The sequence below is a fragment of the Rhinatrema bivittatum genome, chromosome 4 (genome assembly GCF_901001135.1).
Source record: "Rhinatrema bivittatum chromosome 4, aRhiBiv1.1, whole genome shotgun sequence".
Classification (NCBI taxonomy): domain Eukaryota; kingdom Metazoa; phylum Chordata; class Amphibia; order Gymnophiona; family Rhinatrematidae; genus Rhinatrema; species Rhinatrema bivittatum.
In genome coordinates this window covers 247,652,464-247,670,024 of record NC_042618.1, presented here as the reverse complement: position 1 = coordinate 247,670,024, position 17,561 = coordinate 247,652,464, and the positions used below count along the sequence as shown (strand labels likewise).

Sequence of the window (17,561 nt, the reverse complement as noted above, 5' to 3'; positions counted from 1 at the left end):
TGAAACAGTAACAACCCAATACTGCAAATATTACACCAAGCCCTAAAACACCAATATTCCTCCTATTTGGAAAAAATGAACAAACTATGATACTATAGACTCCTACACAGAACCTACATGTTAGCAGAATACCTTACCTCAGTCAGACATGCAGAACAAATACAGAATTGGAAGGCATAAAGTAAAAATAAACTGAACTGGAAACCACAAGAAACCAGACTTTGTATGCAGTACGATGGAAAAACCTAAATGTTACCAATCAATAATAGTAAAACAATACTAATAAAAAGAATAAGTATTTCAAAACAGCTGACAAATAGAATAACATTCAGTAATTAAAAAGTCATATAACAATTTGCCAAATGCCAATACAATATTTCAAAAAAGCAGACATATCAAATTACACACGATAATTAAAGCTAATAAGGATTTTAAAAATTCCCCTGCTCTCCATACCTCGGAATTTTTGATTTCTAGTCATACTGAAATTGTTATGAATTAGCAGAAGAAAGGTTGTTGAACACAAACTTTCTCCTCTCTCTCTCATATATACACAGTGCCTCTCTCACACGCATGCACTTGCCTCCCTGATACACAAACACACACACACTGCCTCTAACACAAACACACGCATATGCTCAGTCACACACACACACACAGCCTCTCACATACACACATACTGTCTCTCACACACAAACACACATTCAGTCATTCACATACACCACACACACACACACACACACAGTGTCTCTCACACTCACTCACTTTTTCCTCATTATGGAAGCATATGAGCAGCAGCTTCCTCCTTTCAGTAGCCTGGACAATGCTGCTCCTCCTCCTCCTTCCGACAGCCCCATTGCAGCTGCTGCACCCTGCTCCTGACAAGTGTGGTCCCAGTGCTCCAGCTCCCGATGAGGCAGCTGCACAGTCTCCTTGCTCCAGCGCCTGACAGCTTCAGGAACCTGCTGCTACAGTCTGCTCCTACTCAGGCTGTGGTCCACACTCAGTAGTGCTGCTCCAGATGATGGACTTCTGCTGCTCCTGCTGGCTGTGGCAATTTCCTCCTCCTCACCCCTATGGGCCCACAGGATACCACTTCCTCTTCTGGGCCCCAATACTGTGGCACTCTAGCCAGCCACCTAGTGCTTCCACTGGCTCTACAGAAACTTGACAAATGAATTGTCAGAATTTTTCAATTCAGCCTTTTGCAAAGAGTGAAGCCGAAATGCATGGCTGCATATTGACCACGTTGGAAGGCTATTTACTAAAACACATAAAAAATGCATATTAATATAAGCAGTAACTTTCAAAGTGACACGCATGTGCACATTTGCCGGCACGCGCACATGGATGCACCAATTTTATAACGTGCGCATTTATGCGTGCATTTTATAAAATCGGCTACATGCGCGCACAATTTTATATCAACGCGCACACGTGTGTGAATGCTGTCTCGAGCACATAAGTGGGGGGGGGGGGAGGGGATTTTAGTTGATGTGCAAGGCTATGCAATAGGCCTAATTATTCTGAAAGTAACACTGCCAGTTTAAACTTATGCTTCCAGCGTTTCCATCAAAGTAACACTCGGAGGTGCTGGGTGAGATATAAGCATACTGTGATCTCAGTGGCCCAGAGGATTTTTGTGGGTGCTTGGATGGTTATTTGGCAAAACCATATAGGGGAGGGAGGCAGGTGGGATCGGGCACACAGGGCTCAATAGTGTCATTGGAGTGGAGGATCAGGACAGTAAGCCTGCTAGGTTTTTGTTTTTGGGAGGGTTATTTCCTCTTAATTGGCTATATTTTTTGAATATAACTAAGGATAAAATTTTCCAGGAGCATATACCCGGATAACTTTCATTTATAGATTTCAAAGTTATCCGACTACATATACCCGAATAACTTTATTTGAGGTCATTCAGTAAGATGTTTATCCCAATGAATATCCCTGATATCCGTTTTCTTATTTTCTCGGTATTGGCCTATCAGTAAATACCAGTTTTACTACAGTTGGTAATGCATGAACGTTAGTCAAAGTAATACTAACCAAATGCCCCCCATCTCCCCTTGAAGCATCCTGTGGGCTAGATGTGGCCCACAGGCTGTAGGTGTCCACCTCTTGGTTCCGACAAATAACATTCCTTACCTGATCTGGAATCTAGTGGGAGTTAGATTTACCAATCTGCCTTGAAGAATGTCCAGACAGCAGATTATCCAGCCTTTGGAGCATTGGAACAGCAAGTGAGAGGTCACTGAATTTATCCCTCAGGCTTGGTGACAGGAATTCGTGATAGTATGGAATGAGGTTTAGGCATTCAATACTTGTGACCAAAACTTCTACTAAACTAATTTCACTTAAAAAAAAAAAAAAGCAGTTACTAGATTTCCAAAGTAAGTAGATGGCCACATTTATGCTGCCAAATCTCAGACATGATTGACTTTTTCTACCAAGTTATATGCTAACATAGCTCTCTGCTTCAACTGCAGGGGAGTAAGACTGATACTTCACACATATCCAGCATAGCTCTCTGCTTCAACGGCAAGGGAGAAAGACTGATACTTCATGCATTTCCAGCATAGCTCTCTGCTTCAACAGCAGGGGAGAAAGTCTGATACTTCACGCATATCCAGCATAGCTCTCTGCTTCAACGGCAGGGGAGAAAGTCTAATACTTCAAGCATATCAAGCATAGCTCTCGGCTTCAACGGCAGGGGAGAAAGTCTGATACTTCACTTTCAATGCATGTCCAGCATAACTCTCTGCTTCATCGGCAGGAGGGAATGAAGAAAAGTGGATCTATATACAGACAAGGACTGAATTATATAGTCTGGGTAAACAAATAAGCATGGGTGTAGCTTGCTTATTGCGGCGGTTACTCCCCCTAACTAATTAAGCTAGATATTTCACTTAGATGCAGTTCCAACACTGCTCTCTACATTAATGGTGGGGGTGGAAGAGAAATAGATCCAAAAGGTTACTAAGAGCCAAGAGTAACAGATAAGTATGAGAAAGAAAAAAGTGAGAGGCTTGCTGTGCAGACTGGATGGGCCATTTGGTCTTCTTCTGCCGTCATTTCTATGTTTCATTTCTTTGTTTCTATAATGAAAATAATGCTTTCCAATATAGATGTCACGGTTGTGAGCCCTTGGGCTGTGCCATAGTTGATGCAGCCTAGTAGACGAACATTTTAGGCCCATGCTGACAGCTTGTGGACACGTCCCTGGCTGGGACTGAGCTAGACTTTCATCTATACCAGTCCCATTCCCCACAGATTGAGCCCTTGGGTTCCAGGGGCCAGCAGGAACTAGCCCAGTGTCCCATAGAGCAGTTAGAGAGAGAGAGAGTCCAGGCTGGCTGAGGTCAGGGCAGGCAATGATCAAAGAGAAGTCGGGGTCTATAGCCGAAGTCAGTACCAAGCAGCAGGCAAGACGATGGTCTGGGTTCATAGCAGAGGTCAGTACCCAGGCGATCAGGCAGACGGAGGACTGGGACAGGGCAAGACAGGGCTGAGTCAAGGCAAAGAACATAAAGTAGCATTATCTGAGTTTTCAAGAAGGCTCCTCACCCAGTAAAAAATGTTGCTAACAGTAATTTGTTATGGGTTTGACAGTTGCTTGGTTTTGATTGTAAATATTACTACCCTTATTATAAAGCTTGGTGGTAACTGATTGGAACAGCAGATGATACGATAAGAAGCTTGCTGGGCAGACTAGATAGACCATCTGGCTCTTTTTTGCCATCATCAATATATAATATGTTACTATATGTAAGGCTGGAACTGGAGCAAGGCAGGAACAAGGCGGCAGGAGCAAGGCTGGAGTAAAGCAAGATCAGGAACACGGCAACAGAAGCAACACTCACTGCAAGGCTGCAGGAGGATCTGTTGCTGAGGTGACGAACTAGAGTGCAGCTGGGACTTAAGAACCCAGCCATGCTGCCATCATCAGGGAGCCTTGAAAAAGTGCCATGCTGCGTGTGCACACACCTAGGAGGCCCTGGAGTCAGACAGCATCGGGGGAGGTCAGCAGCTTCATGGCAGCATTCCTGACACTGAAGAAACTGGTGGTGCTCAGCAATGAGTTGACCATTTGCGGCCCATCACACAACCAACCCATTGTTACAGTAGATTTACTGGCCATGGCAGTAATTATTTTGCTATGTACAGCACAGAGGGAATAAATTTCCATATTTGGAATTGGAAACAATGCAAATCAAAATAATGTATAGAGGAACTTAAATTACCTTGAGGGAAAAGTCTCCTAGAACCTTCTAATTTTTTTTTCATGTACTATTTTGCTGGCAAATAGTACATTTTCTATGAAAAAGTCCCCTTTAAAAATTGACCTCAGCTCCCCTCGTCCTTCCCAAATAGGGAAATGATTACACGCTGTGTACAGTGTGCATACATTTCCCCATGGAGAAAAGGGGTGGTATTGGGAAGCATGGTTAGGTTAAGCCAGCTAAAGAATATACGAGTATTTTTTTGAAATCTCTGCACTTGGCTTACCTTGCATACATTGCACCTGCAAAGAATGCAGGATAAAGAAGCACCAAGGCACTGGCCACCACAGAATTTTCAAAGGGAAACTCTGTGGGTGTTTCCTTTTGAAAATTAGCTTGCAAGCTATGCAGGAGAGTTGAACATAGCCCTTATAAGTTATTTTGTATTATGCTTGTCTTTCTTTTGAGTACTATTTACTTTCATAATAAATTTATTTCTGGATATATATAGATGAGTAATTACATTTCATAGAGGTCCATGTTCAGTCCAGCTAGCAAAGTTAGCCAGATAAACGTATGCAGCTAACTTTAGAGGTATGTCCAATAGTGAAGTTACACTATTGAATATAGCCAGCTATCTTAAAATTAGCTAGCTAACTATAGCCGGCTAACTCTCGGACAGTTCTTTGGCCTGACCAGACTTAGCTGGTTTAAGTCATCCCGCTAACTCTGAGTATCAGATTTAGTAATTAATGATTTAATCTAAGTTGTAGTCTTTGGTAAGAAAAATATAGAAAAAACACATTTTAAACAATGTAAGTCCAAAACCCTTTTTGTTAAAACAAAAAAGAACATTTAAATATTGGCACTCTTTTTTTGGTAATGCATTTAACATCAATTAAAACAGCAAAAAACATCTGTTAACAGTTCTCTATCTATAGTGAAAGCTGTATAAAAACTGTGGTTGTTAAGTAAACCTGTAGTTCCCTCTCAGGAGATGTGCTATTTTAAAACTCAGTTCTATGGTTTTGCTTCTGTTCTGGAATTAGCTGACAGTTATTCATGTAAAATTCACAGCTGTAGGCAATTCACCTCATACTGTGGGAGTCAAACCTGGTTGGATAATGCTTCAGACATTTCCCTGTCCCTCTGCTGTGCTTCTTGGTGAAAAGGAAAATCACATCACACATTAACTGACTATACCAATCACTTGGATCCTTATCAAGACAGGATTCTTAAACTTAGGGGTAGATTTTTAAACTTACGCGCGCGCTTCCCAGTGCGCACACATGGACATGCTGATTTTATAGCATGCTCGCGCTGGCACACGCATGTTATAAAATCAGGAGACTGCACGTATACGCGTGCTGGATTTTATAATCCGTGCGGGCAGCACACACAAGGGGGGGGGGGAGCTTGTGCAATTTTCGTGTGGCGACGCATCCCGGCCTTCCCCAGTTTCCTACCCTCCTACCTAACCTTCCTTCCCCTTCCCTTCTCCTCCCCACCCCCTAAATCTAATCTACCTTACCCTTTTTTTTTTTCCTAAGTTGCTGCTCCTCCGGAGCAGAAGCAACTTGTATGCGCCGGCCAACTGCCAGCACTCACTTCCCTGGCACAGCAGCAAATGGCCTCTGTATGGGCCACCTCCAGTACCGCCCCTCATTCCCCCCCCCCCCCCCCCCGGACCGCCCCTTTCTCTGGGCCCAGCACTTATTCGTGTACTGGGGTTTACGCACATGGCCGGGCCTGTTTGAAAATTCACTCGGCACGCATACGTCCCGGCCATTCGCATAAACCCCGGGCTTTACGCACACCGGGCATTTATAATGCTCTCTAATACTGTTACTATGGAATAGCAATGTTGGCTTCTCTGCCTCTTAGCTGTTTCCCATGCTGGCTCTTGTCTTCTTACAGCTCCATCATAGGGCTGATGCAGAATCGGGCACTGAGATCAGCACGCCACTAAAGACGCATTTTGGATGCGCTAGACATACCCCCAATGCTATATCGGGATTAGCACAATCAAAACGCATGTACACACCGGCGCATAGCTAATAGCACTCATCATATGCAAATGCCATGTTGATGAGGCTATTAGCTAGTACCCTGGTGTAAAAAAACAAATGTGCATCCTATGCTCTCATTTTAACCCTCAGAAATTTGGTGTTAAGTTTTGAGGCACCCAGAGCCATGCTTAGAAAAACAAAAAATACAGCTTTCCTGTATCTTTGTGTATCATTGTGATACTATGCAGGAGGAACCACAGAAAGCTGCAACATGAAAAAAAAAAAGATCTTGACAGCAGTCAGGTTAGGTAAAGGGAAACTCAATTTACAAGCATCCATTTTCCTAATCCGTGGGTTAGGAAAACGGACGTTCGGAAAATTGTCTGTTTTCCTTACCTGCGCACAGCCATTTCTCCTGGGTGCTCGATGCAATGGACGCGCTACAGATTGCAATTTATCCATTATGTGTCCCTTTTAGCACGCTAGCTCATTTGAATATTACATTGAGCACCCAAGAGAAGGGTTGTGCGCGCGTTCAAAAAATGTGCGTCCAGATTGGAAGCATATTTTTTTCTGCATGATATTGCATCAGCCTCCATAGTCTGTTCAGGAGAGCAGCTTAGGCACGGACTTCTGTGGAGATGTAGATCCGTCGCATAGGGTGGTACAGGCCAGCATAGAGAGAAGCGGAGTCAGTACAAACAGTGGTCAGGGCTGGCAGCAGGCAGCAGAGACTGGAGCAGGCTATGGTCGGAGGCAGGCAGAGTTCATTCAGTGTCGTGGTTCGGGCAGCAATCTGGGCAGGCAGATTTCAAGCAAGTCTATGAGCAGGTAGTGGTCAAAGGCAGGTGGAGGCCAAGCATCATCAAGGTACAATCCAATGTCAAAGCCAGGAGTCGAAACCAGTCTCTCTCTCTCCTAGTTGGAGGACAAATTATTCTACATATTCAGTCTCCAATCCTGATTGGATAAAAAGCTTTGACAGGCTCTGTATGCTAATGGGTTCTCACACTTTCATGCTTTTGAATATTTTTATTGGCAAGTCTGTCTCACAATTCACAGCTGTCTCCTTTAAAGTGGCTGTAAATAGGAAAATGCTGATTTTCAAAGTACAGTGCTCTTAACTTTTGGATCCTTAAAGCCAAGGGGAAAACAGCATACCCTAGCCAGTCAGAAGTTTTGAGTTTGAAACTACATAGTACTATTTTGTGAAGTTTAAAGAAATACCATTGTTATAAATTCTAGTGTCAGTTACTTTGGTAATCTGAAAAATATCATGGAAGTCACATTTGCTATAAATGCTGCAAAATGTTGGATCATGATTTCAATAGCAATTGTAGAATTATGCTGTGGTCTGTTGTCTTTGATCCTATAATATTTTAATACAAAAGTAATTTTTATAACAAAAAAAAGTAAGGTTCTTTTTGGAAAGAACCCATTCAGAAGAAGTTTAATTAGGTGATGTATGTTTGTTAATCATATATGCATTTCTCTTCTGATATGTAGCTTGATTTTGTTCATTTAGAGCTATAAAGTTGCTGTAGATCTGAATCCTAATCAAGCCCAGGCCTGGATGAATATGGGTGGAATTGAGCACATAAAGGTAGGAACAAACTTTCCCAAATGCATTTCACTTGGGAAGTAGATCAGCCGGGGGGGGGGGGGAGGGGGGCATAATTCCATCTTACAAAGTTTACAGTAAAGCGAGAAAGACGGGAAAAACAGAAGGAGGATTGATGCAAAACACATGAGAGAAGCAGCTGAGAGTGGAGTGATAAATGTGAAGAGATAAAGGCTTGAGCAGAGAGGAGAGGCATAGTCAGGGAAGGGAATAAGACAATAAGAGAAAGACAATGAATTTGAACACAGAGACAAAGAATATTCGGCTGGATTTTAACGCCCTACGCTCGCAAATTCCGGCTTTTACACGCGTGGCCGGGCCTTGCACGCACCGAGCGAATTTTCGAAGAGGCCCGGCCACGCACGTAAAGGCCAGTACATGAATAAGTGCCAGGCCTGTTCAAAGGGGCAGGCCGGGCCAGCGCCATTGTTGGCTGTCCCGAAGACTCGCCGGCTGGTGCACGCAACTTACTTCAGCTTGGGAGCTGAAATAAGTTGCAAAACAAAGAAAAAAATGAAAAAAAGGTAGGGTTTAGGAGGGGAGGGAGTTTAGATAGGGGGGTAGGGAAGCTCCCTCCCAGTCCGCTCCTTAATTGGAGCGGACTGGGAGGGAACTGGGGATGGCCCAAATGCATCGCCGCAAGGTTGCATAATTTCTCCCCTCCTTGCACATGCCGCCCGCACATAAGCATGCGGATTATAAAATCGGAGCGTCCATGTGTGCGCCATTTACCATTTCTGGTGCCTCTTAGAGTGCATTAGAATTTTTACAGCAGTTTTTAGGTTTGGGATTTTTAAGCTCACTTATAGTCCAGAAGTCAGCCTCTTCTCCTCTTAGCTAGGAGGGAATAAGGATGATCAATTATATAATCACCCCTGAAGCAGACATCCTGTCGAAACATAGCTAGGTAGGGTGTATTGGATCCATCACTGTGCTAATTTTATGTCTGATTTAATTGTAAATATGCTATTATTGATATTAAATTTGTAATACTTTATCACTTTTTAAATATTTATTCATTATATATTTATTGTTTTGTGTACCATTCTTGTTATTTTCAAATATTTTTGTGTGGGTCATCTTTGTCTTTTGAGAATTAAATACACCTACTTGAACTCTGTATAAGTATGTGAGTATACATATCCTATAAGAGAGGGAAGATATAAAGACATTCAAATACCTACTGTTGCATTTGGCTGGTCGTAGGACGGACTCCTGACCAGCTGCTCTTACCTCCAGCCCCAGGCGTGAGCCGGCCCTAGCAGATGCCAAGGGAGCGCCAACACTGCTCTTCCCCATTGACATGGCAGGCTGCTGTGCTCCTTTAGCCTCTGACGCCGCATCAGTCTCTGGCCCTCCTAGTCATGCGCATGTGTTGACCTGCTTTTCTTAAAGGGCCAGTGGTGGGAAACTGGGGCCTGCACTGCCTGATGACATCACTGCCTTAAGGATGTATAAGGCCTCTCCTGCAGTTGCTCCCGCCTCGGCAATAGGTCAACTCCGTTGGAGTAGCAGTTTGCCTTGGCGTTCCTGTTTCTGCTGTGTGACTGCTTGAATTCCTGTGTCCTGTTCCTGGTTCCCACACAAGTCTGGTCTTCTCTTGTCTTCATGGTCTACCTTCCCTCATCTGTCTTCAGTGTCTCATCTGCCCTACTGTTCCTCCTCTCCTTGCCTCTTCAGATTGGACTCCTGGCTTTGACTTCGGATAATACCTTGATGTTGCTTGACCTCCACCTTCCTTTGACCACTGCCTGTCAGTGCAAAGTGCAGATATAAGGCATCTAAAAACATGGATACTGGGGGTCTCACAGATTAACATTTAAAAATCAAAATAATCATCTTAAAATTGACTCTTTGTACTAAGAGAAAACCAATGAAGCTTACACAAAACTGCCAAATTAATGCAAGTCAGCATTTCTAGTGGAAAGAAAACTCTAGAACAAGAGGTCTCATGCAAAAAAAATGGAAGAAAGTAATGGGATAGAGAAAGGTAACTGAGAAAGAAGGAAGGGAGGAGAGAAGAGAGTATGAAAGAGAGAAGGGACAATGCAAGGAGTGAGAGAGATGAAATAGAACCCATTATTCCCACTAACAAATATGGCTGGTTGCTCATTCTACTTGCTTACCCAATATTTTGGGATCTTCCGCCCCACATAAAAAAAAAAAAATCCATTCAAAAATAATTGTAGCTCTTCCAGGGGCTGCTTCTTTACTTTTAAATTGATGGAATAGCGGGTGCATTCTGTAATATTTTGACTGCATTATATTTTAAGCCCTGTCCTTTAAGAAATGTTTTATAGTGCTTTATGGTCCCATAAAAAGCATCAGTGCTCTGTAAATGAAATTAAAATTGCCTTTCTTTGATGTGGGATCCAGCTGAAAAGAAGACATTTGTCATAATGTGGCTTTGCTAGCTGAAACAAAGCAGTACCTTGAAGCTTCTTACTGTGTAATTATCTGCTCCCACAGTGCATACATTTCTAACTTACCCATTCATTAGTGTCTAAACACATTGAATCCAGATAATATATTGACACAGATTCTTAAAGCAGCAGTATCATTAAACAGCTCATCTTAGATGACCAGGTTTGTCTATATTGTAAGGTCAAACACAACACTGTAGGACCTGACAGGAGGAGGGAAGGGGACTGGGGAGCAGGTTAAACAAGGAACACTAATTTTGAAAGGAAGAAAACATAAGGCTGAATTTTCAAAGCCTGTTAAATGCATAAAACATGTGCTATGCACCTAAATAGCTGTTAAAAGATAGCCCGGGGCTCAATGCACAATAAAATTGCATGTGTAACCCAGCTTTGCATGTACTTTTCCGTGAAATGTGGTTGGAACCCGCATGCATTGTTTTGTAGAGATGTGAATCGTGTGATCGATCGTCTTAACGTCTTAACCGGCCCCTGTCACATGGTAGGAGCACTGGATGGCCGGCGCCATCATTAAAGATGGCGCCGGCCATCCAGTGCTCATCAGCCCCTATTATACTATAATTATAAAGATGGCGCCGGCCATCCAGTGCTCCTACCATGTGACAGGGGCCGGTCAATGGCACGGATACCCTGTCACATGGTAAGGGCAAAGGGGCATCGCACCATTTTTTTTTTTAGAACAGCTGATGCCTGGGAACGGGAAATCTCTTCCAGAGGCCCCCCTGGATCTCTCCTCTCCCCGAGGCTCCCCTGGATCTCTCCCCGAGGCCCCCCTGGACCACCAGGTAATTTTAAAAGGTTTTGGGGGGGGTCAGGAGGGGGGATCGATTTAAAGGGTCGGGTGGGGTTTTTTTTTTTTAGCGGCGCGGGCCTCCCTAAAAAAAAAGGATCGGGAGGGTGGGGGAGGCCATCGGCGCCATTTTAATTAGTGGCAGCCAAAATGGCGCCGATGGCCCGAGAGCGGGAGATCGCGCCGGGACCCCCCCCCCCCACTGGACCACCAGGTAACTTAACATTTTGGGGGGGGTTCGGGAGGGTGGGGGAGGGTAAGGAATTGGTTTTAAAGGGTCGGGGTGGATTTAGGAGTTGTTTTGGTGTGCCGGTTTTCCCACCCTCCCCCAAATAATTCCCGTGCCCTATTTAACGATACAATACAATTGCCCCTGACGATAAATCGGGGGCATTTGTATTGTATCGTGCACTCTAACGATTTAGGACGATTTTAAAATTATCTGACGATAATTTTAATCGTTCAAAAACGATTCACATCCCTATTAATCACTACTTAGACAGCCATTACATTGTTTTATTTTAATACATGTAGTATGCAGAATTTAATTTCTTCATGCAAAATTTTAAAATGTTTTGCCCATGTCCAGGGTTCAGGTTCCTCTAAGGGCCATAAAAGTATTTGCTGGGGGCTGTCTCCACACTCGCTTTCCCCTTCTCCCCAGTTCCCAAGCTGTGGATTTTTTCTGTGGGGGTAAAGGTAGTCCTTTGAGGTCCAGGTGATGGAGTGCTTTTCTCCTGTGTATGTAATTAGTTGCTGATCTCAGGGGGTGAGATGTTAGGACAAAACAGGCTGGACTACTTGCTGGGTGTTCAAATAAAATGTACTGATTCTCTTAAAGTTAAATCAATGTCCAATCAATCTAAATGGTGAGATTAAAGCTGTGTTGCTTATAGATGTTTCTCTTTCTTTGGGTATGTGTCCTGTCTCTCAGATCCCTAGGATGGCGCTGACCACTTCTTTCCTGAAAGATGGATTTTTAAAGACGTGCGCGCGGTTCCTGGCACGCGCGCATGGATGCACCAATTTTATAACATGCACGCATTGCCACACGCAGGTTGTAAAATACGCTACCTGCGCGCACCTGTGCGCCCGATTTTAGATTGGCGCATGGGTGGTCACTCGTGCACGCAAGGGGGGAATTTTAGTAAAAACCGCACGGAGACGCGATCAGGCCTACCCCAGTTCCCTCCCACTGCACTCCAATTAAGGAGCGGACTGGGAGGGAACTTCCCTATCCCCCTACCTACTCTTCCTCCCTTAAACCCCTCTCCTCCCTGACCCCTAACTCCCCCCCCTAATTATTAGAATTTTTTTTATTGTAGAACTTACTTCATCTTGGTGAGTGAAATAAGTTCCTGGCCGGCCACCTCCCCGTCCCGCCTCTTTTGACCAGCCCGGCACTTCCGCACATACTGGGAGATACGTGCTTGGCTGGGCCGTTTATAAAATGCGCTCGGCCTGGCCACGCACGTATCTCACGGTTTTTGCATGTGCCGGCATTTGAAAATTCAACTTAATGAATAATGATAGGATCCCCTTAGACACCGAAAAAATCCTACCTTAGTCCAATATCTTCATCTCTTGAACCCAGCCTTTGCCCTAGTCCCCTAGGGTAAATATCCTGATGGAGAGTCTTCAGAAATTCCTTTTCCCGTTCTCCTTGCTCCTTTTGTGTGGTGTGACCTTCCAGATGGGATGGTCTGATGAAAAAATCCAGCTCCTGGGTCCCAGGGTGGGGAAGAACCTCCACACTTCCAAAAACTGATACTTTAACTAACAACATCAAAGCCTCGTGGAGGGAACAAAAAGCACTTTCACTGCAGGGTCTGCCTTCCCCCGTAGCCAGATTACAGCAGCTATAACATGGACGTGATCATCTTATAACATGCGCGTGTCGGCACGCGCATGTTATAAAATGAGATATCCATGCGCGCATGTGCAGGCGGCCCGCAACTCGCACACACGGGGGGAGAAATTTCAAAAGCACGTGCAGCAATGTGATCAGGCCTTTGCCCAGTTCCTTCCCAGTCTGCTCCAATTAAGGAGCGGACTGGGAGGGAACTTTCCTAACCTTAACTCTATCCTTCCTCCCTCTTCCCCTCTCCTCCCCAACCCCTAAACCTACCCTAGCTTTCCCCATTTTTTTATTTTAATACTTACTGCTCCTCACGAGCAAAAGTATCTTCTGTGCCCCGGCCGGCTGCCAGCGCATGCTTCTCCGGGATAGGGCCTAATGGCCTCTGTCCCAGCCAGCCCCCACTCCTCCCCTCGGCCCGCCCCTGTTTCTTGGCCTGGCACTTCTGCGTGTAATGGGAGTTACACGCGTGGCCAGGCCTGTTCTAAAATGCGGGCAGTGCATGCAAGGCCCTGGCCACGCATGTAACCCCCAATTTTTATGTGCGCGGGCCTTTTAAAATCTGGCCTTTAGTGTCCTGGCTTCCAGCTCGGGGAATAGGCCTTCACTAAAAATACAGGCATCACTCCAGACTAAAGGAAAGTCTATAAGCAGCAAAGGCAAAATCCACTGGCAGGGAGTGCACATCAGGGTTAGCCTCCTAAGAAACAAACAGTGAGGAGTTAGGCCCTACTCTAAAGAAAAACCCTAAGGTGCTCTTCACTTCTCCAAATCTGTAACCAAAATGCCACACCTGTTCTTATCCTAGCCCCATTAAGTAACCTGAGACAACCAATCACAATCAGCTTTGGAGGAGAGGTCATCAGGATTATGATCTCAATACTAAGCTGTTATAATTTCTAATGTGCAAGAACATAGGACCATCTGGTCGCTGACGAGAGGGGCCAGCCACACACAAAATTGCCCCAGGAGAATGCAATTATCTGTGGGCATAGCAGGCCAATTACCTGCAAATTTTCAAAGCAAAGTTATGTGCATAAGTTTGCTTTGAAAATTTCAGGGTAAAGTCTACATGTGAAAAGTACACATAAGCGTTATCCAACTGTGCACAGTTGTCTGTTATAAAATCACCCTCAAAATGTAATGAAGCCAATAAGCAAGAAAGATAAGATCATAGATCATCTTTTTCCATATCTTAATACGCTATACTCTCACTTCCTTGAGAAATGACGAATGTACTTCTCATTGGGATGAAGTTTTACTGTAATTACAGCCATTCTTAAAGAAAGGATTTGGAACATACACATACAGCTTGAACGATGCCATTATTTAGCAAGCAAAAAAGTAAAACTTCCAAAATGATTTTCCTTTTTTATATCAGTTTATTTAGATTTAAAGAGTGTAGTTAATTTGATTTATATCAGGGCTTTCTAAACTGTGAGTCAGGACCCCCAAATGGGGTCAAAAGTGCCTGAAATGGCTGCACTCTTCAGGTGTCAGCAGCATTAGAAGAGGTAGGGGGTGAGGGGATATCAACTGTAGTGGGTGGGTAATTTGAGAGAATGGTTGGAGGAGAAGGAAGTAAGAGGGATGAGTGTGAGCAGGGAATAGGGAATGGAATGAGAGGGGGGGGGGGATGACAAAAGGATCAGTTGAGGGTTTGGGGAGAGAGGATCAGTTGGGGGAACGTGAAACGTTCTGGTTGGAGCAGAGGTTGAGAGATGGAATCCTCTGCAGTAGTTGTAGGCTGAAGGAGGGGATCAGCTGGAATGTGAGGAGAGTGAGCACTGATTATTGGAGGGGGACCAACCACATTCTAATTTGTTTTGATTGTCATCTGGGGGTCATGTGAATTTTCAAGTCCTAGAATGAGGTCACATTGGCTAAAGGTTTGGGAAGCCCTGGTCTAAACGGTATCTTATCTAACAATAAGCATAACACTAGGTGTTATGTGACCACGCTCTTCTTGCCAGTGATGAAATATAGAACAGCCACCTGTGGCTAAACTTTCCAGAATGGTCCTCAGAGCCACTCTGGTAAGACTAGCAATGGCTCCTACTGCCATGGAAACATACCTTATGAGAGGTAATAGAACTTCTCATGTACACTAAGCTGATGTAATGAAATAGCCAAATTTTATTCTAAGTAAGGACCTCATCTGGAGAAAATAAATTAGAAATACAGATGTAAAAGCTTTTCTGTTACCTGACTTACATCTTATGTTATTCATGATTTCCAATTTTTCTCATTTTTACCCATTTTTGTACTGATACACAGCATCCTTTTTTTTTTTTTCTCTTGATAGGGAAATTATATTTTTGCACGTGGCTATTATGAGAAAGCATTATTGCTGGTCCCTAACAGCAAACTGCTGAAGGAGAATCTTGCCAAACTGGATCGTTTAGAAAAGCGACTGCAGGAACTTCGAGACCAGTCCGACATCAGAACCCCTCACATAGACTGATGGCAGCAGCAGGGAGGTCTGAAATTCGCAAGCGGTCAACTCGATAGAGTCAGAGGTTTCACAGCAGCAAAAACAAGACTGAGAAGCCTGGTCTGTCTTCTGAAGTCAATGGACTTGCAATTGATGGGAAATTTTGAAACACCAAAGCTCTTATGGTTCCCCACCTTTTGTCCTGGGAAGGTGGCAGTGCCTGCCAGGTGTTCTTGGGTTAGGACTTGTGCTCTCCAACCACAGGCTTCTGCCACCTGCAACTCATAAAGCATGAAGGAGTAATGGCAAATAGAGTGAGTGCCCTACACGATCATCATCCTTCGTTCCAGGAAGGGAAGTGCATTGTTTGGGATACTGCACTGACTAAGACCTTTCTACTGCAAATAATTCCTGTAACTTACAATCTGGGAACTATTGTTGCAGGATATCCAAAAGAATGTACAAAATACCTTTGTAAGCAAGAGTTATGTTTTGACATCCATGCTTCTGTAAATAGTTTTTTTTGGCAAAAATTTATTTTCTTTTGGAAAAGTTTAGATTCCCAGTTTAGCTGTTTGTTTGTTTTAAATGCAAAACATTCTCTGCTTTTTCTTAGATCCTAATAATCTTGGCTTCAATTGTTCTATTTAAAAAACAAGACTTTACGAATCATTACATTTTTTAAATTAGATCCAGAGATAAAAAGAATTTAAAATAGACACAATATTCTGAATTTCAATGAAGAAGGGAAATTATATTTTTATTAGACTATTTTGTTTATAAAGCTAATGATTTATTTCATTATATCGATCTTGGAAATGCTTAAATTTATAATGATATATTTTAAAAACAGGGATGAGGGAAATGGCAAACTAGTCCCATATAATAACAGTGGCATTTTTTTTTCTTTTTAATAGCATTAAATCAAAGAAGGATCAATAAAGTGAATCCACTGCCAAGTTGACAATCATAACACGGAAATCGATAACATCAGCATGTAGTTTTTTGTGAATTATTTATTTTAAACTTCTGGTAAAATGTTAATATATATTTTGCTTTTGTGATTCTCAACCTAAAGAAATGAAAATAAAGAATAAGATTTCCTGGGTATGTTAAACATTTACTTTAGAAAGTGCTGTGCTAGGGCCTTTCTTTGCCCCCAATAGGTCACTTAACTGCATACTACTACAGTTGTTAACCGTAAATTGATGGCTTTTGTCTTTATAAAATTACCAGCAAGCAGTCGTCCTCATGTATTCCCTGCTGCAAGGACTTGCTGTCAGTTACTTTAAAATTTGGTCACATTCTGTATTTATGGAACAATAAAATTCTGAATATAGAGCTGAATTTGTAACCATTGTTATTTCAATTTTGAATTGTTTGTTGTATTTCTAGGGTTATTCAGGATTGTTCCAATCGTCAATATTTTTTGTTTAAAATCATTGTTCATTGCCTATGTCTAGTGAACAGCTGAATTGTTTTCTCTATTTTTTTTGCAAATAGATTGATCCAGACTTGGTTTTACCCTATTGTATGCTGGGAGATGTAGTTAAATCAAAAGATCCCTTCTTGTAAATTTTAAATGACATTAATAGCTAAAGTCTACTTAGGGAAAAACTGGGACCATCATACTAAAAGCCATTTAGCATACCAGAACTATATTTCCAGGCATGTAGTGGTGCAAATCAGCGGTGAATCAAAAGGTAAAAAAAAAGCTGAGTCAAGCCAATAAATATCTTATGGCCCTCTATGCAGTAGTTCTTGCTGCTGCCATTTTTCATATTACTCAGATATCTTATGACATCAGTAAATTTGCATTTTGGCTTCCTTTTCTCTGTACTTGTTCTGAAGTCACCATGGTGTTTAAAGAAGAACTTTGACTGCACCAGTGTTTGCCTCAGCGATATGAAAAGCTAAGGCAGGGAGAACTTTTGGGACACCCTGTTCTGTCAATCAGTCTCAGATAAAGGCTCTTTGCACATGCACAGATAGATTCAACATGGGCATTTCTCAGTGGAGCCTTGATGTCAAGAAGCACAATTCTGATATGAGCAAAGGAAACGGTGTCGGGGTCAGATACAACCAGGGCTTAAGATAACTACATTTTAGATGTCGTTTAGGGCATTTTTTGCTTCTAAAATCTTTAAAATATAAGATGGAATAAATACATCAGGGGTAGGTTGTTGTT

At 43.0% G+C, this 17,561-nt stretch overlaps 1 protein-coding gene across 3 annotated transcripts in view; it reads left to right on the top strand.

The window, feature by feature from the left end:
- TMTC1 (transmembrane O-mannosyltransferase targeting cadherins 1) overlaps window positions 1-16,720 on the top strand; it is a 717,359-nt gene extending 700,639 nt beyond the window's left edge. For 2 of the 3 annotated variants that reach the window (XM_029599999.1, XM_029599998.1), the window contains 2 exons: window positions 7,755-7,832; window positions 15,245-16,720. In XM_029599999.1, the coding sequence (XP_029455859.1) occupies window positions 7,755-7,832; window positions 15,245-15,403 (237 nt within the window). In that variant the 3' untranslated portion in view covers window positions 15,404-16,720. The remainder of the gene's footprint in view (window positions 1-7,754; window positions 7,833-15,244) is intronic. The other variant, XR_003856434.1, reaches the window with a different exon arrangement.
- Window positions 16,721-17,561: the final 841 nt, after the last annotated feature.